This window comes from Hippocampus guttulatus, chromosome 10 (genome assembly GCF_054856545.1).
Source record: "Hippocampus guttulatus isolate MCC_2025c chromosome 10, RoL_Hgut_1.0, whole genome shotgun sequence".
Taxonomy (NCBI): domain Eukaryota; kingdom Metazoa; phylum Chordata; class Actinopteri; order Syngnathiformes; family Syngnathidae; genus Hippocampus; species Hippocampus guttulatus.
This window is the reverse complement of record NC_141270.1, coordinates 19,129,623-19,154,815: the sequence shown is the minus strand read 5'-3', so window position 1 is coordinate 19,154,815 and position 25,193 is coordinate 19,129,623. Positions and strand designations below refer to the sequence as shown.

At 41.5% G+C, this 25,193-nt stretch overlaps 2 protein-coding genes across 7 annotated transcripts in view; one reads left to right on the top strand and one right to left on the bottom strand.

The window, feature by feature from the left end:
- Positions 1-6,927, top strand: part of eno4 (enolase 4) — a 28,905-nt gene extending 21,978 nt beyond the window's left edge. The window contains exons 11-13 of the mRNA XM_086122674.1: positions 1,470-1,531; positions 5,834-5,951; positions 6,394-6,927. Of these exons, the coding sequence (XP_085978800.1) occupies positions 1,470-1,531; positions 5,834-5,951; positions 6,394-6,452 (239 nt within the window). The 3' untranslated portion in view covers positions 6,453-6,927. The remainder of the gene's footprint in view (positions 1-1,469; positions 1,532-5,833; positions 5,952-6,393) is intronic.
- Positions 6,928-9,010: 2,083 nt separating this feature from the next.
- The window catches only part of shtn1 (shootin 1), a 35,174-nt gene continuing 18,991 nt past the window's right edge, over positions 9,011-25,193 (bottom strand). For 5 of the 6 annotated variants that reach the window (XM_086122759.1, XM_086122760.1, XM_086122757.1 and 2 more), the window contains 7 exons: positions 24,235-24,388; positions 16,388-16,502; positions 15,369-15,448; positions 14,200-14,300; positions 10,433-10,483; positions 9,934-10,063; positions 9,011-9,640 (listed from right to left, as the gene is read on the bottom strand). In XM_086122759.1, coding sequence (XP_085978885.1) covers positions 9,944-10,063; positions 10,433-10,483; positions 14,200-14,300; positions 15,369-15,448; positions 16,388-16,502; positions 24,235-24,388 — 621 coding nt within the window. In that variant the 3' untranslated portion in view covers positions 9,011-9,640; positions 9,934-9,943. The remainder of the gene's footprint in view (positions 9,641-9,933; positions 10,064-10,432; positions 10,484-14,199; positions 14,301-15,368; positions 15,449-16,387; positions 16,503-24,234; positions 24,389-25,193) is intronic. The other variant, XM_086122758.1, reaches the window with a different exon arrangement.

Sequence of the window (25,193 nt, the reverse complement as noted above, 5' to 3'; positions counted from 1 at the left end):
CTGTTGTGACGGACAGGCAGGAACCAGGTGACAGACTGGGTTGATGAGAGCTGGTCGAAAGAGGAGGGGGAGGAGAAGAAGTCCTCAGTGAGAGTGGTTGCAGTTGGTGGTTGGGGGAAGGGACAGACGACTGGTCGAAACGGTTGAAAAAACGGTTCAGTCCATCTGCCCAGTTCTTGTCCTTCTCAGTCAATGTCTTTGGGCTGTCATGGCCTGAGATGGTTTTCAGGCCCCTCCAGACACCAGTGACATTGTTGGCCTGCAACTGGTCCTCCAATTTTATCCTGTATATCTTCTTCCCCTCCCTGATCTTTCATCTCAGCCGAATCTGCACGGCCTTCAGCTCCTCTCTGTCTCTCGACATAAAAGCTCTCTTCTTCTCCTTCAGGAGGGCCTTTATGTCGGGATTAATCCATGGTTTGCTGTTGGAAAAACACCGCACAGTTCTGGTGGGTACGGTGTTCTCCTCACAGAAGTTTATGTAGTCCGTGATGGTGTCAGTGAGTGCATCAATGTCCTCCCCGTGAACCTCGCTGAAGAGTTCCCACCTGGTCGTGTCGAAGCAGTCCCGCAGAGCATCTTCAGCTTCCGTGGACCATTTCCTGACCATTCTGGTCACAGTTGGCTGCCTGTGCACCAGTGGTTTGTACACAGGCTCGAGAAATACCAAGTTGTGGTCTGCTCTTCCAAGAGGGGGGAGGGGGAGGGGTTTATATGCCTCCTTGGTATTGGCATAAAACAAGTCCAAAGTTTTATTGTCTCTAGTGGCACAGGTTACATATTGCGTGAAGGTTGAAAGGGAGGACGACAGAGAGACACGGTTGAAGTCCCCAGAGATGATCAGCAGGGCGTTGGGGGACTGTGTTTGCAGCCTGCTCACGACAGTCATCAGCGCATCACGCGCTGCATCACCATTAGCCGACGGGGGGACGTACACTGTCACAGCTATGACGTGCGAGAATTCCCTCGGGAGATAATGGGGCCTGAGGCTAATGGCTAGCAGCTCAATGTCCCGGCTGCAGAGTTTGTCTTTGATCGTGATATGCTGATCTAAGAATTATTTTTCATTCATTGCAAAATTCTTTTGTCTTTTGTTGTATGTTTGATTTGTATTTCTGTACAACACTCAGTTTGTTTGTTTTTTAAACAGCTCACAAATAAAATTCAGTTGAGTAAGTCACCCAAATCAGCTACCAAATCAGAACCGCGGCAAGTTCACAAGCTTTCTTAAATAAAATGTATACCATCGACAAGTACATACAAATGCATTCAAGTTAATGTTTGACTATTTATTTTTTGTTCTGAATTTGAACAAAAAAGGCATAAAAATAACTTTTTTTTTTTTTTTTTTGCGTCTTGATGCAAACATTGATGGCACAATGTCTGCCACTGTGGGATATGTTTCTGTGGCATGTGTTGCATGAAGGATTGCTGTCAAAGCTAATTTTGTGTACATGTGTCTCATGCAGGTACACTTCTATTGGGGAAATCTAGCAATGAGTCCTGTGATGACAACTCTCTGTCAGACATAGTGAGTTTTGCTTTGTGTGTGTGTGTGTGTGTGTGTGTGTGTGTTTCCAGCTTCAACAAAACCGAGTGTGTTGATTTAGATCTGTCCATGTTGCTATTGTCATCACTGTTAACTCATTTAATGCCAAAACGTCAAAAATAAAAATCCCGATCATTTAATGTCAAAACTTAAGTTTTGGGTGTTTTTTTAAATTAAAAATATGAATAAAGGGCTTCGTGCACTTTCTCAGTCAGTATCGAGGCTGTGAGAATGATTTCAGTATGATAAATCACCCTAAATGGCAGGAGTGGCTTTGATCAAATCTTGGTCCACTCTGTCTGAATGGGTGCAGCATGTGTTACGGCGATCATACAGCGCGAGGTGGCGTGCGGAAGCAGTGTGGTGTTGAGAACATGGATAAATACCGACAACTAACTCTACAACACAGCTTTTTCAAATAAAAAAAAAAAAGGTTTAAGTCCCATCGTCATCCTTGACGAGCACACACACACACACACACACACACACGCACACGCACACGCATAAAGTTATGATATAAAGAATAAACTGTTATTTTGCAATCCAAGTGACCTTTTTTGTGTTGTTTATGTTATTTAGGAGGAAAGCATTGTTGCAATGAGGGATCACAAATGCAAAAAAAAACCAGCATGAAAATGAAAGTTCTGTTCGAAATACATTCTTTCACAAAACGCTTCTTTTCCCAGACTTTTTCTCAGAAACGAGTATTTTCAAGAAACTTACCAATGTACAACTGCTGTTTAGAATAATAATAACAATAATAATAATAATACATTTTATTTGTGGGCGCCTTTCTAAGAACTCAAGGACACCTTATAGCAAGCAGTTAAAAAACACAAATACAATGTTAAAAACAACATCAAATAAAATAAAACAAAATAGAGACCATGGATTTATGGTTAGAGTGAATAGGCTTGTCTAAACAGATGTGTTTTGAGGCTGGATTTGAAATGTGTTCATGAGTCTGAGTTACGAAGGTCAGCGGGGAGTGTGTTCCAGAGTTGGGGAGCAGAGCGACTGAAGGCTCTTGTCTCCCATGGTGACGAGGTGAGGAGGAGAGAGGAGGAAGAATGAAGAGAGCGGGCAGGTGTAGGAATATGGATGAGGTCAGACAGGTATGGAGGGGCAAGGTTATGGATGGCTTTGAATGTAAGGAGCAGAATTTTATATTGAATGCGCTGTATAATGGGGAGCCAGTGGAGATGTTGGAAGACAGGTGTAATATGGTTTATGGATGGTGTGAGCGTGATAATGCGAGCGGCTGAATTTTGGACCAGCTGAAGCTTATGGAGGGTTTTTTGAGGGAGACCAAGCAGGAGGGAATTACAGTAGTCAAGTCGGGAGGTGACGAGGGTATGAACAAGTATAGCAGTGGGTGAGAAGAGCGGAGCTGATGAATGTTTCTAAGATGATAATCTGCAGAACGAGTGATGTTGTTGATATGTGAGGTGAAGGAGAGGGTGCTATCAAGGATGACGCCCAGACTCTTGACCTGAGGGGAGGGGGAGATGGAGGAGCTGTCAAAGGTCAAAGGGAATGGAGAAATTGTTTTTTGTTTATATAGAATGGTAAATGGTCGAAATTTGCTTTTTCCTATTGAAAGAAGAGGATTAATGCTTTCTTTTGGTTGGTTCCATGCTTTTATAGCTAGAGAAGTCAACTTTCTGAAGATCTTCAAAAATTTGTCAAAATGGTAAAAAATGTCACCGGCTCTCCCAATTTGAGAAAAACAACTGGCATTAAATGAGTTAATGGTTTACACTAACATAGGCCAGTTCGGCTCACGGACTATACAGACAAAAATGTTGATGGCAACGCACACTTGCTATGCTATTTGAGAAATGACCGTATTGCCCCAAATATAAGACGGCCCTGATTATAAGACGACCCCTTCTTTTGCAAGACTCAAGTTTGAAAAAAGACTTTTTGAACACCAAATAAATTTTTATACAGAAAATAATTACAGTGCATCCGAAACAAATGATTATAACAATATATTTGAGAGAAAAAGCATGTTATTTTGCCTCATTCAAATCTAAAGTGCAATCACATTCGTAAATGAATGGCTTCTGGTTTTTGAAATGTAAATTACATCATAACTTCTCCTCAGCTGCCAGTTAACCTGGCCGATCTTCGACCCACTTTTCCCCAGATTGTCGCTACGTTTCTCCATTTTCTGTTGTCTCTTCTATTATTTTCTTCTCTTTTCATTCTTACCGCTATTTTTTATTTTTCTTCTTCGTGCTTCCGCTCTTTTTATTTTTATTCTTCGTGGCAGGGGTTCACTTTGGCCTGAAGAGTCAAGTTCAGCATTCGCTTCAATGATATTTGGCGCCATCTAGCGTCGTGAATGGATATAATGTCTAGACCCCGAATATAAGACAACCCCCACTTTTTCAGTCTTATTTCAATGCAAAAAACACCGTCTTATATTCGGGCCAATACGGTAATTGTTAGGCATCGCACAAATATATTTTACTTATCTAACACAAAGGAGCCTTCCAAAGAGGTTTAAAGCTAAATGAGGGTTCCTTACACAGAAGCACTTGTACATACAGGCATGTGTTTTTTTCTCTGAAACCCTTGAAAGGTGATAAATATGGGGTGATGGGGTGGTGGGGGCTATACTTGTAATTTCAAAGCACACCTGCATGCAAAAGAGATTATTCCAAAAAGACAGTTTTGCAGTGAATGGAGATATTTTGCCATCCTCTCAAGTGAAACATTACAAACAGCAAAATTTAATCAGTGTGGATATTTGGCTCACGCGAAGCATGCAGCAATCATGTGTTCCACTGATTGCCGCATTCCCACGTCCAGGAAGGTGGTGGACCATTTGAAGCTACATCGCTTTCATGGCTTTGGGCACACTTTCTGATTGTGCTGACCTATTTGTTTGCCCCATTCAGGCTTATCTGCTGTTAGTAAGCTGTCATGCTAGCATGCGACTATCAACAGCAGTCATGAAGTAACAGCCACATACATTGTAAAGTGCCGCTAAAGGATGTCGTGGTTAAGTTGTCTTGCAAATTTGCCGGCTTCCAACATAGTATCAGATAGACGTGCTCGATTCCCAAATGCGTAGTGATTACTTGTGTAAAAAAAGACTTTGGTTAAACTTAAATCAATGATTAAACTCCTTCTGTAAAGGTATAAAATACATACTCCAAAACTGGTAAGCCTCTTAAAATAAATCATATTTTGACAAAAGTAATTTCTTTGCCCTAAACATCACCTCAGGATGCTGGCCAGCTCTTCTCCATCCCAAGTGAAGCAGATCATTCGTTTGTACCCCTGAAAATAAATTATTAATACATATACCGGATTTTCCGCATGATAAGGCGCTCCAGAGTACAAGGCGCACCTTCGACGAATGGCCCATTTTAAAACAGTTTTCATATACAGGGCGGACCCCATTATTAGGCGTATAGAATAGAAGCTAGAATAGTGGCTGCGGTTACGTTAGGCATCCACTAGATGGAGGTATGCTAAATGGAATACAATACAATACTGCTTCATTAATGTAGAGCTTTCACAAGAACTGCAGTTGTAACAAAGTGCTTTACAGAATATTTAAACTACTAAATCCACGAAATCTGATTATTGATCCAGGCGCATCGGATTATAAAGTCCACTGTCAGCTTGAGAAAATTGAATGCTCTTAGATGCGTCTTATAGTGTGGAAAATACGGTAATCAAATCAGGATTCGTTTTGCATGTTTTCTGAAAAAAGTGAAAAGAATGACTGTATGAGGGTGATGAAATGCAAAAGTACAAATGTATCCTTATTGTCAAATATTACAACTCCTATTATGATAACGTGGCACAATGACAAAAAACAAAACTCTTTGCGGTTCCGTCTTTTGCTGCAAAGTGTCGTCATCTGCAGACGTTAAAAAAAGTTAGGAAACTATTTTGACAAAGAACAAAATACTGTACAGAGAGCTGGGTTAAAATGTAGTAAAAGAAACACCCAAGTACAGATCCCTGAAAAATCTACTCAGTTGAAGGAACGTGATTTTACTTCAGACACTGGCACCGATGTAGCCTTCCATCTAATTAGCTACTCGCTGGAAGCCGCATCAGCTGCGTGAACACGAACTGCAGGCACAGGAATGTCCCGCTTTGGTGAATGGCGCAGGCCAATAAATGTGTTACACCTCTGATGCCAAAGGCAGTGTGGAAGGGATGACAGACACACACACACACACACAGCCTAATTGTCTCTCTCCCTTTGGTGCCGTCAGACATATATTTTTTTTCTCACCCTCTCTTGTCTTTCAGGCGGTGGGTCTGGGTCTGGACTATGTCAAACTGGGAGGTCTGACCAGTGCCGAGAGGATGACTAAATACAACAGGCTGCTTTCTATTGAGGAAGAACTGTCTCAACAGGGGATCCTGGGTATGTTTCTTTTAGTCTCTCTCGCTCTCGTCTGAGAGTCGGCCGGACAAAGGCCCAAAGCAAAAGAGGAAGTCTCTCTCTCTCTCTCTTCTCTCATGTGTGAAAGAAACCAGTGTGTGTGCAAAGATGAAATCTCTTACCTTGGATCTGTTAATTGGCTGCCTAATGACATGCGAGGACAAACGCTTGCCTTGTCTGTCAACCCCCCCCCCCCCCAAGAAATAAAGAAAGAAAGAAATAAAATACATTGAAGGGGTGGGGGTAGCGGGGAGAATAGAAATGAGGACCTGCTTGTGAGACCATTCCAGACAGAAAAAGCTTATGCAATATGTTGTGGCTTGATCCTAGAAGACAAAGTCTCCGAGATCATTTGAGCCGTACCGTGAGTTGTATTAATTTTTTTAGTCCATTCACTTTATTTCATGATTCGTTTCATTGGCAGTCCCGAAGGAGCAACATTCCCTGCCGCTGTTCCATGAAACAGAAGAGGAGGAAGTCTGAACGGGACCATTTTCTGGTTGTATGCCACCATAGCACACATTTCTTGTGCTTCCTTCAATCAACCACTTTCTGTCGACTGCTTTCAACATCCACATTACAGCTGAAACCTTCTCTTTGTTTATATCGTAGGAAATTCCAGTAACTCATCACATTTACCACTTTTGCGTCTTTTCTCAGGGTTATGCATACAATACAACAATGTACTCGCCGTACCATTGATATATTTTAACAGCTTAGTATATTTAGCCCAATAATACAATGTCATTATTTTTATTATCATGCTGTGATAAAAGTCCTGTGTGTCGTGATTTTCTGTCGGAGAGGGACCATTGTTTCACTGTTACGGTCGCTATTTTGGTCCTTTTGATCAACTACTTTTGTTTTCTTTGCTTTGCTTCTGAAAGTCGTTACCTGTTGTGTTGACTTGAGCTGCCTTGGGTGTGAAATGTGCTCTATAAATAAAGCTGCCTTGCCTTGCCGAGCGAAAAAAATCCATCAGCAGCTTGCCTGACTCCACCAATGCCTCACAATATATATACACAGAGAAATGAATCTACAAGCCAGCTGAGGTCGACTGATGGGGCACATCTCAATATATGTTGGATCATATCAGTCTTCTGCAAAAGAGCCGTTATTCACATACACAACCCACCGTGTCGTTTTACAAAGCATTTTATACTTATGCTTATTTCGACACTCGCATGACAGTTGAGAATGTTATTCACAGAATTGCGGTTCAGAAAATTGCTTTTCATTGTGGCAAGTTTTATCCCAAAACAAATTCTTGCTCGTACCATGCCTGCATTTCCTGTGAGGGAAAATGTTTTGAATTCCGACCAAATTGGGAGGCTGACTGGTGCCGTTGAATGGATTGTGTTGGATCTCAGAGGTGGCGCTGTCATTATTTTCTGAAAGGCCTGCCCCAAAATTGAGCGTTTTTTCTGATGGCAATGCAATATGCTATGTGTCATTACATCCACTCTGTGTCGCAAACAAATGTTAGTTCCAGCGCAGGGGATCAAATCACAGGAGTCAAACTGGGTTTAAATTGAGCTACGAGAACGACAACAAAGACAGCACTTTCTCTCTGCGGTTAAAAAGGAAGTCAAATCGATATATACTTGATCATTTTTCCTTGTGCTTGTCTTCGAGTGGGTCGCAACACCGACGCTGCCGTCGGACCAAATTCACATATCCTTTCACATTCTACCTCGATATGCTGTTTGGTTTGTTTGTGGAGTCTCTACAAATTACTTCCCGTTTCGGTAAGGACTATTGTTTGGACTAAATCTGTTCAATCAAGTCTGAGCGAGACCTCTTCTGCAGAGTTTGTTTCATTGGAAAATATAGAGCGGCTTCTTTGAAACCATTTGAGGGGTGAATCTGCTTTGGAAAGGAGAGGACTTACAACAACAATGGCATTTCCTCCACACTGTGTTAAGGGGACGGCAAGATGGAAATTGCACCTCAGTGCTAAACGAAGCCGTAAAACCTTAATAAGCAAAAGTGTCCAATACGTGACGGACAGGGCACACAGCACTTACTGTGTTTCAGGCATTCAACATGAGGATGTGTCTGGGAAATCTGGACAGGTGTCGAGTTGAAACAACACAATAGCAAGCGTTGCATAATAACTTGCACAGCCATTGTTGGGCTTCAATTCAATCATAACACAACTAATTGGTTGGAATAAACTATTTTGAATCTTGGCAATTATACAGACAGGAACTGAAAATGAATGAAAATGCAGATGTACACCCACCAGATGGTAAATTCAATTTAATCAAAAATACGTAACCAGAAAGACTGCCAATCTAATTGATGATCACCAGTAGCCATGCGCATGACAGTGCTGAATGGTCGCCTCTGTTTCACTGATGTCACTTTCCAACCATCTTTTCCTTATTTACCATTTTAAAAAATCTGGTATCAAGATGGGTTTGTGTGCATGTGTGTGTGTGACAAAAGGACTTTTGACTTGGATCTTCATCTTACATTAGAGTCTGTCCAAGTGTACTTGTCCAATATACCACTCCTAATCGCACTTACTTAAGCTTATTGACTGCACTACTGCACATTTGGAAGAACTGAAACAATAAGTGGTACATTTAATTCTGTTTAAGTGCGAAGTGTGTCAGGGGAGAATACAGGATTTGTACATGTCATTCTCGCCGCTCAGGCCCAGCCCAGATGAATGAGGAAGTTTGCCACCAGTGCAACAACTGATGGAGTGAAAAACATTAGAAAAACTGACTGGGAGTAGACTGAGGGGAAAACCTAAAAATAAAAATTGGAGCCAGTCTGAATTTAGAGGATGCCATGACGTTTGGGGCGTAAATAGGCCAGGCTGAACCTGTCAGCTGGAATTGGCTCAAGCTCACCAGGACTTTAACTCATTCAGTACCAGCCAATTCTAGACCAAGTCTGAAAAGACGTTTATAAACGTCTTTGGGAGTGAATGAGTAATGAAGACGTACGATGTAGAAAATAAATGGATGAAGTTGTCACAGATAAAGACAAAACGAAAGCGCCCTCGTTCAAGTCAGTGAGGGGCAGTGACGACTCAACTGGGAAGCTTTTATTTGTCAACATAACTTTGAGGAACATGATTGTCGGCCAGTGGCACGGTGGGTGACTGGTTAGCATGGTAAGAGAATTTCTCTTCACACAAAAAACACGTTGTCTCAACACAAGAAAAAAAAAAGCTTTTGAATGTCCTTCTCACAGGTTCGGGATTTCTCCGGAATTGAATCGGATGCCACAAACATAGATATGAATAAGTGCTTACAAAAAAGATTTATGAAAGAAAAATGCAAGACCAACAAAGTACAACGAAAGTCGCTGGTAACCAAGAACCAAAAGAAAACGGGACACACAGAAAGCGCTTGCAACATGCAAGGAAAAATAACGCAAAGCCACTTGTCACTCAGGCCAAGGAAATCTCATTACATGATCAAGATACAATGGAGATTAACACAATTACAAAGATACTACTTAATTGAGCAAATACCAGAACAAGAGAACTATGAGGCATGAAGTTTCTCGAATAATCAAACGCTTGGTAGGAGAGTCGTGAGCAAGGCTGAGTAATCTGACTTCGAGTAGTCGGCGTGGCAGTTCTTTTAAAGGCAGATGATGATAACGCGGAAGAAGTGCAGCACTGGGAACGCCCTCCGATCTCGCTGGAACTGAAACACAAAACAACACAGAAGCATGAGAGTCTATTTACACATGTGCGCTATTTAAAACAAATTCTTCAGTGTAAATATCCCACATTACAAAGTGGACACCTGCAGTTTATACTCCAGTGCGGCCTATCCAGTATATGTACACGATCGTTTTAAAATTTAGTGGGTGCGGCTTACATGCAATAGTTTGGAAATTACGGTAGTCTTTCTCGTCATTTATTTTCTGTCAGGAAAACTTCTCAAAAACAGACAAATAATGAAAATAAATATAGGTTGTCATGTAAATACAGTACCGATAATACCCTAAGAGTTATTTGTTGCCTCCAGTACATCGCGGCGTCTCATCAAGATTTTCAGCAGTTCGCCATCCGGTGATGATGACGACACTTGTGTCGGTGAGGAAACACTTGTGTCAAGATTCCTCTGAAAGATTAAAACAAAAATACACACTTCAATTGAAATTCATAAAGCTACGGAGCAAATAAATGTGATTGTGTTACAGTTACTACATTTTTTTCTACATTATAATGTGTACAGATTCATCAGGCTGCCTCCTCCTAAGGCCAAATTTGAGGGTCACATGACGGTTACGCTGTCCACAGAGGCTACATGAGCAGGAGTGTTCAAAGGACCCAGTCTGCGAAGGGTCCTTGAGAGGATGCGGTCTATGAATTTGGATGCAGCTTTTTTTTTGTACTTCCGTCCAATGACATCTGACAGTGGGAGGTTGTCACACTGATGGGCAGACACAATCAAAACTCCACACGATAAGTATTTGACAAACTCCATTACCATGACGGCTTTAAGTTCCTGGAAGGCCAAATTAGAGGGTTTCCTCGCCATCTAATAAAAGGAAAATGACAAAAGAGAAGCAAAATATAAATACGATACTTATGTCCCGTGCAACACATTGAGTCTTAAATGCACCTCCAATTACAAATTGACAAAGCTTAGCATGGAAGCATTTTACAAGCAAACATCTGTGATAACAAATAAAGTCAATAGACCATTTCCTATTTTCAAGACAATTACTTCATATTCAGTAGCAGTTCCCAATTATTGTGCTGAAGCAATACATTCAAAGATACCTCGCCGGTAGAGCACATACGCACCTGCAGACCGATATAAGAACGCTAATTAGCAGTCAATTACAGGGTTATGAAGAAGTATTCATGAACTTAGAATTTGTTTTTTTCACAACACATCCAGTAACATTCTGAACCGATTATCCTTACTACGGTCGTTCATGGACAAATTGGTTCAGAACACACGTTGATGCAGTTAACACATGCATGCACGCAAACACAACAATGTGAAAGTACTGTATTTTTTGCACTATAAGGCGCTTCGGACAATAAAGGGCACATTCAATGAATGGCCTTTTTTAAAACTGTTTTCATATATTGGGCGCACTGCATTATAAGGCACATAGAATAAAAGCTATAATAGTGGCTGCATTTCCGCGATGCATCAACTAGATGGAGCTACGCTAAAGGGAATAATATACAACACAATACAACTTCATTTATAGTGAGCCTCAAAGTAGTAGCTCACAAAGTAGTTGTCTGTTTGAGTGTGTGTTTGCGAATGCATATATGTCAATTAGTGTCAGGCAGAACCCTTTGAGGTTACAATTGATTCCTGCTAATAGTCATCACGAGATGGCATAAGAAGACACTAACAGGGAAACAACTCAATGGGTAATATAAAGAGTGTGACACCATTTATAAAACGCATCGCATTATTGGTCGGCTTTTGGGAAAATTGGGAAAAACACTTTTTGGTGCGCCTTATAGTCCATTTGATTTATTAGTGCTGTCAAGAGATTAAAAATGGTGAGATTAATTAATTATGATGTATAATTACTTGGTCAAATTAATCTATTTTAATCTCATCTAATAATTGCTGAGAAAACCCCTATTTTCGTTTTAAATTCATTACATTATTGAGCATTGAGGCAGATCAAAAGATTCACATTGCAAAAAAGTGGAATTATAAAGTATTTAATTGTTTTTAAAGAAAACCTTTAATCGTCTCACAATGGAGAAATTCCCACTCCACAGCAGCAAAGTTATGAGAGGAAGAAGTAGAAGAACAAAATACAACAGACAGAGAAAAGATACAGTCCAAGCAATTTATCTTCTGCTATATTTGAGACTAATCCCAAATCCCACCTGCAACCTTTAGTTTCGACCACCAGGGGGAATATCACTGTTTTGTTTTCGTAAATCTCCAAATAACTACAAAATAAAAATAAAAGAGAACACCAGGTCCACAAAAAGTGCTTAGGTTAACATATCAAAAACATCTGAGCAATCCATGCACTGAACACGGAACTTGCTTCAGCTAATAAATAAAAGCACAGTGCTTTAAGTTAGCACATCAGAAATAACACATAACAAAATAAAGGGCTTGAAATAAATATCAAGCACTTCTAATAGGCTACAGAGGACACAGCAGCTATGCAGACTTCATGCCTTGTACGCAAGGCTCCCTCTATTGCTTTCAGTGCTAACGTTAGCCGTGGCTGCGCTCGCAACTGGGTGCTTTGAATTGATGTAGGAGGCTAATCTTGAGCTGCTTCGGTCATAAGCAAACTCCTTAAAAATTAGTTACAACACTGTACCTTTATCAATAGTGCCATTAGGGCTTTTTTGGAATGTAACTTTTCCATTCATTGGGCTGAGAACTCTCACATGCACCTCCATTTTCACCTCTCCTCTCCTCACCGCTGCTTTTTAGCCCGCCCAACTCTAATGGGAGCCAATCGGCTTATGCTAAACAAGCCCACACATAATGACAGCCAATCAATGGCTGACTGACAGTTGTTTCCCCACCCTCAACAACTCGAACACTGGAAGCCAACACATAAAAAGGGATATTAGAAAAAGGTAACCAACCCACCAATAAAATAAAAAAATTAGAGATTAAAATATAGATTAACACGATTAAAAAGCCTAACGCGCTACATAGGCTGTAATTAATTTATCACAATTAACGCGATAATATGTCACCTCTATAATTTATTGCTTATTTTGTTAATGTTGATGGTTGTCAGTAAATTCTAAAAAAACACGACACTTTCCACATCCTTTTGGATTGATTTTTCCTTTTTTCTTTTAAAAAATGCTTCGTTTTTACTCAACCCATAGTAATATTATTATCATATCATTATCGAGATATCTGGCAAAAATATTGAGAGATTAAATTTTAGCCAAATCGCACAACCCTACTGAGCACATTAACTCAGTGGACAAAAAACAAAACAAAAACAAAAACATACAGTAAGGTTTACGCGTGAGGAGGTCAAAGCCAAAAAGTTGCTTTTATTTTGGAGTATGATGATGACAGCTGCCTCCAAAGTGTTGGTTTCAATATCAATCTTGAGGACAAAATATAGATATTCTGGACAGAGAGGACAAATGGTTTGAAAGAGGAGTGAGAGAGGCTGTCTATATTAAGGTTGAGAAACCAACACTAAACAGAGGAGGGAGGGAACTTACAACACCACTTATCTCCCACATACAATGCCACCTTTGCCTCCCTTCCAAAGACATTCTATTATTTAGCCTCTAACAAATAACAAACAAACCACATCGCCACTTTTGGCCTTCAGGTGCCACCACAAACCATTATCACAACCGAAATGAATATTACAGATGATGATTCCGCCCAAATGACTGCTGTTGGAAGACGCAGAAGCCTCTCCTCCATGCATCTTAACGACAATCATTTTGCATCCCAGAAGAGTGATACCATTTGTTCTGGGGGCAGGACTCGAACTTAGGGGATAAATAATCGTGTCTCCACACCAACATTGAGGCTCCAGCTGTTCAATTTTGGTGGGCGGATGGATCCAAGTAAGAGAATATCGATAGCGATATTGGTATTGATATTGGCGGACATCGCTGTTGGCAGATGGAAAGAAGTTTTTGTTTCGCTCCTGTATGATATTGCTGCAGGGTTCTTGAGAGGTAACTGACTGCGTCCTTGCGTGGCTCCTCCCCACCTACAAATTTAGTGTCTCTCCAGGCAGCACAGCCACACTTTGCTCCCCCTACCCATCTTTCGTTTTGATGTTGTGCCTCATCTGAGCGGCGCCCAGTTAACGAGCAGGTAGGCTTCGCTCGCCTGTGTGGCTTTATTTTGTGAGCCAACATTGGTAAGAAGGGACGAGAATATTGTGGAAACACTAAATATTGATTGAATCGAACAAGGTAAATAACAGTTGTGAAAGTAATATTTTAGATATGTTCAGCATTAATTGTAATCAATTCAATGCCCTGAGGACAAAATGAATGTAAATATTCACATTATTATTATTATTATACACATGGAGTGGGAGTGTTGTTGTGGGCTGTAGACAGGAAAATATGTCAAATTTGCAACTGGAGAGATGTTCATCTGCTTGCTGGCTCTGACCCTATTAGCTGATGTAATTACAATGAATTTTAAATTCCACTGCAAGGATAATAAAGTTACTGTATTGTACTTGTGTCATAACGCATCACAGTAATCAAATGATTAAATCTTAATACAAAAACAATGATATTAATAACCTGTCCCCTGTTAGTAGGTCTCTGCGTGACAGGCCGAAGCTGAACCCCTTTCTTGATCCTGTTCATCATTTCCTCGACGGCCTGCTGGTTCACATCCACTTCTGTAAAACACTCACACACACACACACACACACGCGCACGCACGCACGCACGCACGCACGCACGCACACACACACACACAGAGGGAATCATGTCACTAAACAAAGTGACTGATTTTGATTGCATATGCACAATTAGCAAACACTTGAAACACCAATTATTTTTCATGATATTGAAGGAACCTCGGGTTTGAGTTTTATTGGACTGATATTGATTATGGAGCCAAGGAATGAGAAAAGTCACAGTGAGAATACGTTCCCTCAATTTATGAAAATCTCTACTCTCAGTTTAGCGCACCGAGATGAAGAAGAACAAACACACCATTTACTTGAAACTGAAAGAAGCCCTCACAAGACATTTACTCGTTTCTCCAAGCAGCTGAAGTGTAGCTTGTGTGTTAGCTTGTGGAAGCCAACCAGAATACCGTACAAGTGGCGAGATCCAAAGTGCAGTACACGTTAGCACTAGCAGCTAGCACCTCTGCATTGGTTGCAACACACCTGATTCAAATGAACAGGTTCAATGTCAGGCTTCCGCAGAGCTTGCTGATGATCTGTTCATTTGAATCAGGTGTGTTGCAACAGGGAGACTTGGAAAACATGCAGGAGAGCGGCCCTCCAGGAACTGAGTTTGAGACCCCTGCGTTAGCACTCGCAGCTAGCAACTCTGCATTGGCGAACGCCACGAGGAATGTCACAGTTTCACAGTGTGCCAGCCGCAGCTGTCTGGGCTACCTTTTTCCGAACAGTCGGGTCTGCTCATAATTAATTCATTAATTTACAGCGCTACTTTGAGTGGATGGTGAAGGATCCATGTATTTATCTTCTAAGATTGAGGCACACGCCAGCCAAAAATGGTATGCTAACAACAGTCAGGAAGATGTAGTGGAGTGAAGCCTCTGCCAGTCAATGACAGTCGTATGGTTGAAATCACCCTCCTTCATATTCGATTCATTTATACAATTATATTTACTTTACTTACATTCTTGCTAAAAATCAGTCGTGTGCTTTTATGCTTAAACAAGAGAAAAGCTTTTGAGTAATCAATAAACCATTTGCAATTTATTTTACCTGCTCTCTTGTCAGAATTGTGGGCCACAAGTGGAATATCGCTGCTGTTTTGTCTCTTTCTGATCAATGACAGCAGCGAGCTATGGAGTGAGCACAAATCAATAACAGTTTTTTTTAAAAGTCTGCATTCAAAAGCTGCCACAGATGTTCATTTTTTGTTTTCACTTTGAAAAGTGAAAATCTAACTACAAATGCAAGGTTTTGTGGGAGAAAAAAAACCATCAACAAAGGTACATCTTTTCGATAATGTTTGCACCACAACGTGACCAATGGACTGCAGATGAAAAAGAAATTCGATCATTTTGAGAGGGGGGGGAAATAAAATGGTTGTTCAAGTGTGCACACCCTCTTATAATTAGGTATGTGGCCATTGGGAATGAATCAATTACATTCAAACTCATGTTAAATGGGAGTCAGTATACACCTGGCACCATTTAAACTGCCTCTCACTAAAGCAAAACAAGTTTTCGATGTTTTAGTAGGTTTTTCCTGAGACTAAGACTGACTGCAATATTTTTGGAATTGTTCATCATCCCACCCCACCTTACATATCCATATAAGGTGGAGGGAATGATGAACATTTCCAAATACCACTCAGTGTTAGCACAAAATCTTTGGGTTCGTGTGTGTGTGTGTGTGTCTCTCTCTCTCTCTCTCTCTTTCTGTACACACACACTTCATTCCGAAGCCTGCCACATCTCCAGTTACAAAGGTGAGGGGTGTACAACATGATCTTTGTTGTTTATTTTTAGTGTTCCTCTTGAAAAAAAAATAGAGATTGAGCTCGACACGTTATAGGTCACATAAATGGTGGAAAAAGGTTTGAAATATATCCCGGTCTCATTTTTTTACATCACAAAAACCTGCCTTTTGAACACCAGTGTGCAGACTTTTTCTAGCACCGTGGATCAGATGATATCATCTGATATCATATCATACCATATGATATCATATATCATGGACTGTATATCGTATATTATAATTAAAATTTCGAACCACGAAGGGCAGAACAAGGTTACCTGAGTGGGTTGAACGCTGCTAAAGTTGGAAGAGGTGGTGGTGGTGGTGGACATGGCGGCACTGGAAGATGTGATGGATTGGGAGCCGTTTCCAATTTCTTTTGAAGTTCTTGAACTGACCAAAGCAATGACAACATGATTTAGGGACTTGTCATTGGTAGTTGACCTTTCCCAAGCAGGTGTTCCCCATTGATCCATGTTGTTAAAACCATGAAGCTTTTCAATCAATAAGATGATCATGTCTACACACTTGCTCAAGAACAGAAATTGCAAACAGAAGCAGGCTGCCTTGGTTTGAATAAGGGCTCACCAACATGATGCCCGCCAGTACCGGGTAGCCCCCATGGACCACATTAGTAGCTCACTGGACTCACCAGTGATGAGACTTTGTGATTTTTGAGGAATGTTGGAGAAATGATCATTTGACAATGGAAACACTGAGATTTATAGAAATAAAGAAATGAAGTGATGCATACGATATGATATGTATCGATTTCCTAATTCACTCTTTGAGGGACAGCAGTTACTACAGTGGACAGCTTATCATGTTATCAGGTTGCAGGGTGCATGAAAGGGTTAATTTGAAGAATCACTAACATGATTAGTGTCTTCACATCAATGATTATCAATAACACTGGTCAACCAATCTTAACTCAATTTGTGACTTCCATCCATCCATCCATTTTCTGATCCGCTTTATCTTCACAAGGGCCGCGGGAAATTTGTGACTTGTGTGTCACAAAATGAAAAACTAAGGACAGAGCAGTGTTTGTGCTTTTAGTTTTGCAAACACTGTGAGTGGTTTTAGGACAGACATGAATAGTTTTAGAAATTGTGCTACAAGCATCAACGTTAGTTTGAGCCTCTAGAAAAAAAAAACAGTCAGCAAATTTGTTATTTCAGAAGTGTGCATTAACACTGCGGAAGCCCATCGCATTAATTTGTACCAAAGAGGTAGCCATCATATCTAAAAAGGTTGGTGACGACTTCCGGTATGACAGCGAGAGGGTAGGCTGCAAACGCGTGGAGCTCCCGGCCGTACGAGCAAAAAACGGAGAAAAAAAACGACAAAAGAACGGAGGCTGCGACCCGAACATAGGATAAGATGGATATGAACAAAGCTCTGTCGGGAAAGGGAAGGGAGAAGAAGAAGAAGAGCGAGAAATAGACTGAAAACACGCACGACGAAGATGAAGGGGGATCGGCGTTAGCGGCTACTGCTAACATAGCATTAGCTCGCGACATCGACAAACAACCTGCCTGGGCCTCGGCATTGCAGGCTAATCTACAGAGCGGACTCTGAGAAATAAGAGCCAAAATGGACACGAGACAACACCATTTAGACGGCAAGTTGGACAGAATCGTCAAACAAATGGAGGAGATGAAACAAGGACTAGAAAACTTGCGGGAGGAAACTGACAGAAAGCTTGAATCCGTGAACGCTGACATCCGGGTGCAAAGGAAGGATATAGAGATGCTGGAAGAAAGAGCAGGTGAAGTGGAGGACTGGAGTACAGAGGTACAGGAAATTCTCACTGTCTCACTCGAACAACAAAGGAAGCTCCAACAGAAAGTGGCCGACTTGGAAGGAAGGTCGAGGAGGAACAACATCCGAATTTGGGGACTGAAAGAGGGGGTCGAGGGAGATTCCACAATCGACTTTGTTGATAAGCTGATCCATAAAGAGCTGGGAATCTCCGAAGATATTCAACTGGAGATACAAAGGGCGCACAGAGCGCTTGCTCCAAAGCCATTATTGAACAAACCACCACGAGCGATGATAGTAAACTTCCTGAGATTCAACATCAAAGAAAACGTACTCAAGACGGCCTGGCGAACGCCGCTTCAAGTGAAGGGGAACAGAGTGACCTTTGACCATGACTACGCGACAGAAGTGGCGGCTAAACGTCGAGAATATGCTGGACTTAAAAAAATTCTAAAGGAGAAGGGAATTAGGTTCCAGTCCCCGATGGACACACTGAGGGTCCACTGGACTGAAGGAGTGAAAATATACAACAGCGCTCAGGAGGCGGCGGAGGCGATGCGGATGAGAGGGTGGCAGGTGCTGAGCCTTGGACAAGAGAACCCGACGACACAACAGAGACTGGAGGCAGCGCGCAAGTGGACAAAGACCAAGAGATAAATGTGAGAAAATTTGAACGAGACAAGGAGAATGAAGGACAAAAGCTGTGGAACAAAGAACTCGGACAGGAATGCAGTTGTTTTCAAAGGACTTTTGGAAGCCACATAACTTTCTTTAATTTCCCTAGTTCAACGGTTGGTGAGTAAAGAACAAATTTTATGTGGGGATGCTGTTAAAAGTTTTTGAAGGGGGGAGCAACTTTGAGTCGAGATAATTAGAAATCTGTCGACAGGCTCTGAATGTTCGGGTGTAAACGAAGGATATATAGAGCAATGTAATTTGATTGATAGGCGGGATTTCTTTTCCCGAAATAATCCAGTGAAAAAGGTTAAAGAATGTTTCGAAATCTACAAAGCTCTGGCCGGGAGCTCTTGTACTGAATTGTTGGACTTTTGTAGTGAGCTTGGGAGATCAGCACTGGAGATGATCTCTGCCACTAAGGGGGCCCTCTCACTAGGAGAGGCTTTACCCCCCACCCACCAACAGGGGAAAGGGGATGTGAAAAGGGAATCCCTTAAAGCTTTGGAAGTTCAATTTCTGATTGTTGATGACAATTTTTTATGTTTTACGGTTACAGTGTTTAGTATGTATGTTGTGATCGGTGACATGGGGGTAAGTACAGGATATTCCAGAAAGAATGATGGTTCAACATAGAGACATTAAGGTGGTGTCATTAAATGTGAATGGCATGAACAACCCAGTAAAGAGGGGGAAGGTGTTGACAAAATTAAGAAAGGAGGAGATGCAGGTCATTTTTTTACAAGAAACACACCTGACGCCACAAGAACATGAAAAATTGAAAAGGTATGGGTACACTAATACATACTATAGTTCATTTAAAGAATGCCACAGAGGAGGGGTGGCTATATTAATGAAAAACTCTGTGAAATGTGAAATTGACAAAGAGATAAAGGATAGAGAAGGGCGGTATATAGTGGTCAAGGGGACGATGGAAGGCGAGAAGGTCACATTAATCAATGTATATGCTCCACCAGATAGTGAAAGGAATTTTTTTGAAGACCTTTTCAATGTCATAGCTGTGGAAATGGATGGGATCTTGATATGCGGAGGGGACTTCAATGTGGTGCTGAACCATGACTTGGATACAACAAGCACAAGGAAGTCTAGGATACATATAACCAAGTGCATCAACACACAAATAAAACAACTCGGGATAATTGATGTATGGAGGGATGCACACGCGTTACATAGAGACTACACACATTACTCTCATCCACATGCAACCTATGCTAGAATAGACTACTTTTTCATGAAGATGGAGGATAGACACAGGGTGGAAGAATGCAGAATTGGTGTCACAGATTTGTCAGACCACAGCGCTGTGTATATGACAGTGAAATTGACCAGTAGAAGGAAATCTACAATTTGGAGGTTGAATGTAGGTTTATTGAATGATAAGGAATTGGTACAAGAAATAAAGGGAGATATAGTCAAATATAGGGAAGAAAATGACAATGGAGAAGTTAACCCAAATATTGTGTGGGATGCTCTGAAAGCAGTAATAAGAGGAAAACGTATAGCACATGCAATACGGCTTAAAAGGATAAGACAAGAATCATATGAAAACTTAACAAGACAACTGAAAGAACTTGAAGATCAGCATAAAAGAACAAATAACGCAGAGGTACTTATGAAGGTCACAGACACTAGAAAGGAAGTAGATCGAATATTATTAACGGAGGTGGAAAAAAGAGCACGGTTTGTGAAACAGGTTAACTATGAAGGTGGGTCCAGGGCAAGTAAATTACTGGCACGAAGGTTAAGGGTACAACAAGTGTTAAACACAATTCATAAGATTAGGTGCCCCAGAACGAATGAATTATTAAAAGAACCAAAGGAAATAGAGGAAGCATCCATCCATCCATCCATTATCCGAACCGCTTGATCCTCACTAGGGTCGCGGGGGGCGCTGGAGCCTATCCCAGCCATCTCCGGGCAGTAGGCGGGGGACACCCTGAATCAGTTGCCAGCCAATCGCAGTAGAGGAAGCATTTCAGCAGTATTATAAGACTTTATATACACAACCGGATGCAGCAGACGAAGAGAGTATCACAACATTTTTGGAGGGCCTGGAATTACCATCAATAGGGGAAGAAGATAATGAATCCCTGAACTCTGAAATTACTGCAGAAGAATTGGAGATCGCAATCAGCGGAACGAAAAATTGTAAAGCCGCGGGTAGTGATGGCTTCCCCTCAGAGTTTTACAAGATATTTTGCTATCTTCACTACGATATACCATGAAGGAGGGCAAGATTCCACCATCATGGAAAGAGGCAATAGTCTCTATAATCCCCAAAGAGGGCAAAAATAAAGAGTTATGTAGTAGCTACAGACCAATATCCATACTTAACGTCGATTATAAGATCTATTATACCTCAATCATATCCATAAGATTCGAGACTTTCATGCCTGAAATTATAGATCGAGACCAGACGGGTTTTGTCAAAGGTAGACAGGCCCAGGATAATATAAGAAAAACTTTACACATAGTGGAGGCGATTCGGAAGACAGGAATGAGTGCAGTGTTGGTGAGCATGGATGCAGAAAAGGCATTCGATAGTGTGCGGTGGGTCTATCTATATAAAGTCATGGAAAAATTCGGCTTCAATAGAGATTCGATTAGAGTTGTACAGACACTGTATAATGGGCCGACCGCAAGAGTGAAAGTGAATGGCAGCTTGACGGACCGAATAACACTTGAAAGGTCGACCAGACAAGGATGTTGCCTCTCACCATCACTATTCAATATCTTCATCGAACCCCTAGCCCAGGCAATCAGACAGAATCACAACATCAAAGGCGTGGAGCTGAGAGGCTCAGAACACAAATTGAGCCCGTTTGCCGATGATCTGATAGCATACGTAACACAACCGGAAGAGAGCTTCCCGAAACTGATGGGACAACTGGAAGAATATGAACGTTACTCAGGATATAGACTTAATGTAACAAAAACGCAGATCCTAGCACTTAACTACACACCATCAAAGTTGATGAAGGGAAAATACAAAGTAAAATGGGACAGTGAGACGGTAAATTACCTAGGTGTGTATGTCACGAAAAGCATGGACAAACTGTTTGAAACGAACTACACAAAGATTAATCAAGCCATCAAGGCAGACCTTGGGAGATGGTCAACACATGTCCTAGACTTAAGCTCTAGAATAGAGATGGTCAAAATGATTGCTATACCTCTATCAGTCGCTACCTATACCCATACCGCAAAAACAATTTATAGAATGGGATAAACTGACCTCAAGATTTATCTGGGGGGGTAAGCGGCCGAGGATTAGGCTGACGACACTACAGTTGCCCAAGGAGAAGGGAGGATTGGCGGTACCGAATTTTAAGGATTACTACCGTGCAGCACAACTCAGAGCAGTAGCATGTTGGTGTAACGGAGAGTATAGAGCAAAATGGAACGAAATTGAAGTGAGGGCTGAGGGATACCTGACTCAAACACTGTTGGGGGACAGAAGATTATTTCGGGTAAAGGAGGGCTTGATAGATCAAATAACAAAATTCACTTTAAATACGTGGTTCACCATAGTAAAAGAAAATAAATTAGAAAAGGAGGTGAAAATCCTAAGGTGGCTATCACATGATGAGGACTTTCAACCAGGGAAAGATTATGGTTTCAAAAGATGGGAAAGAAAAGGTATCACAGCGATGAGTACAATGATAGAGAAAATGAAAGAAATGTTTGATCTAGAAAGGAGCGACCTCTTCAGGTATCTACAAGTTAGAGACTACTATACAAAAGAAATAAAAATGGGTACGACAACTGAAAGACATGATGTAATACAGATAATGATGGATGCATATAACGGGGGCAAGAGTAACGTGATTTCATCCCTTTACAAAGGGCTCCTGTTGAACAAGGGGAATTCGACTCTGTATGTAAAAGAGAAATGGGAAAAAGAACTCCAAACCGAGATAACGGAAGAAGAATGGTTAAATATGTGCAGGATACAACAATCAACAACCGCTTCGAGACGTTGGCGGGAGTTTGGTTGGAAAAATATCATGAGATTTTTTATAACCCCAGAGATGACCGGGAAATACAAACAAGGGCAGAGTGAGTGCTGGCGGTTATGTGGACAGGACAGGTCTGTAGATCATGCACACATATTTTGGAAATGTCGAAGGCTGAAAGGTTATTGGGAAGAGGTTTGGAGAGAACTGAAGAAGATACTCGGTTATGAAATACCAAAGACCGGCTCAGTGATGTATCTGGGCGATATAAATCAAGCAAATGTACTGACGAGTGACGAGTACTTGGTAAAAGTGTTGCTGGGTGCCAGCAAGAAAGCCATAACAAGAACATGGTTTAAAACTGACCCGCCGACAAAGAACCTATGGCTGGAAATAGTGGGAGAAATATTTGAGTTGGAAAGATTCACATACATATTAAGGGTCCAAGTAGGGAAGTTTAAAACAAGATGGGAAAAATGGGAGGAGTACAAAAACAAATGAAAGAGGGAATGACACCACAAATCGGGAGAGGTCACTATAGATTACGGATATAAATCCAACAAAAGGGACACTTGTCACTGTTGATCACAATATTCTGCTAGTTTTATTTGTAGGTGTGTTGTTTTTTTCTTTCTTTTTCTTTTTTTTCCCCCCAAATATGTTTGTACGTCATTTGTTGTTTCCTATGTTAAAGGGCCGTCACAGCCATGTATGGACGTTGTTTTGGAAACTAAACACGGGTGGAAATGTACGACGTCCTCTGTATTCATATGTTCAGATTTGTATGGTCCTATGTGTGGTTGAAATAATAAAGATGCTAGTTACAAAAAAAAAAAAAAGGTTGGTGACCCCTGTTTCGATTCACCATGCCGCAAGGAAAAACTGCCATGCAAATAAACAAATAACTCAATTGTTGTTGCTTTGTGTATGTGCAAACATTACAGTCATTTTCCATCGGATAATTAGATGTTAATAATGTGAAGTTAATTAAGGCACCTGAGACCGCAATGGGATCATCTGACCCCGGAAGGCTTGCAACCATCAGAAGACAATCTACAGCTTGTTGTGCTATATCTGGCTAAAACTGTTCAGATGGAAAAGACAGACTTTCTCAAAACCCCGCATGCTTGAATTTATTTGTGTCCATATGTGCAACACTTAGTATTTCAATACCATAATTACAAATCCAAACAGCAATACTAATATACAACAAGAGGTACGAAGCTCGACTCTTGCAAATTCCAGTGATTCCATCCCTCCATCCATTTTCCAAGCCGCTTATCCTCACGAGGGTTGCGGGCGTGCTGCAGCTGAACCCAGCTGTCATCGGGCGGTAGGCACACTGAAATGGTGGCCAGTCAATCGCAATCGCAGGGCACACATACACAAACAACCATTCACACACACAATCACACCAAGGGACAATTTAGAGTGTTCCATTCACCTGCCATGTTGGTTTATGGAATGTGGGAGGTAACCCGAGTACCCGGAGAAAACCCACGCAGGCAAGAACACGCAAACTTCACAGAGGAAGGCCGGAGCCTGGAATCAAACCCACCATCTCTGCACCGTGAGGCCGACATGCTAACCAGTCGACCACCAGGCCGCCTCAATCCCTCCATACTCGGTCGTGCTTTTACTCGTATGGGACGTGTTCATGTTACTTGTCACAATGCAGCTTGTTTTCATGGTTGCCAATACGTTCTTACCTGTAAACCTCAGATCCTTGACCTCCGCTTGGGCCTTGGAGCACTCATCACTGTACTCCCTCTTCTCTTCCTCTACAAGCTCAAGTTTACACCTCAAGGCTGTCAGCTCCTTTAGCGTCTCACAGCTACTGAATTTGTCTTCCAGTTTCTTTATCTGAACGCATACACATACACACACACACACACACACAAACATAAACATTTAGTTGCGACAAGATTTTCCGTATCGATCTTTCACAACACAAACAACTTGATAAGGATCCCGGTTAGTTGAATTGGGGAAAAAATGACAAAAAAGAACTGTTTCAATTCTATTTCTTGCGTCAGCTCCTGCAGTGGTAATTGGTGGTAAGTAGTCGTCCTGGGTGGATGCCAGCTGACATTCAGTTGCCTGCTCTACAACCCCTTGTCCGTAACCTTTTCCAAGTTCCAATTGTTCATCAAACGAGGAGTATGTTCACCTTCTGTATGGCACCGACAGAGATCAGGGATCCCACTCAGCTCTAATTGTTTTACATCTGAGCCAGTGGAGATGGGAGCTGGTTCGAGGCCAAGCTTCTGGCTTTCATTACTGAGCATGTTCTTCAATGCTTTCCTCTATGTGCAAAATGTTTTGTTAACACTGAGGTTATGTTTTCACTCATGCGTGTTAGTGTGTTAGCTGTTATTATTCTATCTGACAAAAGAATGACACACAGTAAGATACGAATATAAATGAAGGACCAGTAGCGACTTGACGTACTCGAGGTTACTGGGGTGGCAAGAGGTTCAGTTGCAAGCGCGGAGGTTATAAAACCCTCACACACACACACACACACACACACACACACACACACACACACACACACACACACACTTCGATTTCAGGTTTCATTTTCTGCATTCCCTGGCAAGTTTTATGCATGTCACATGAATAAAATGGCTTACTGTTTAGCACTAACCCAGTCCTTGTCGGCTAT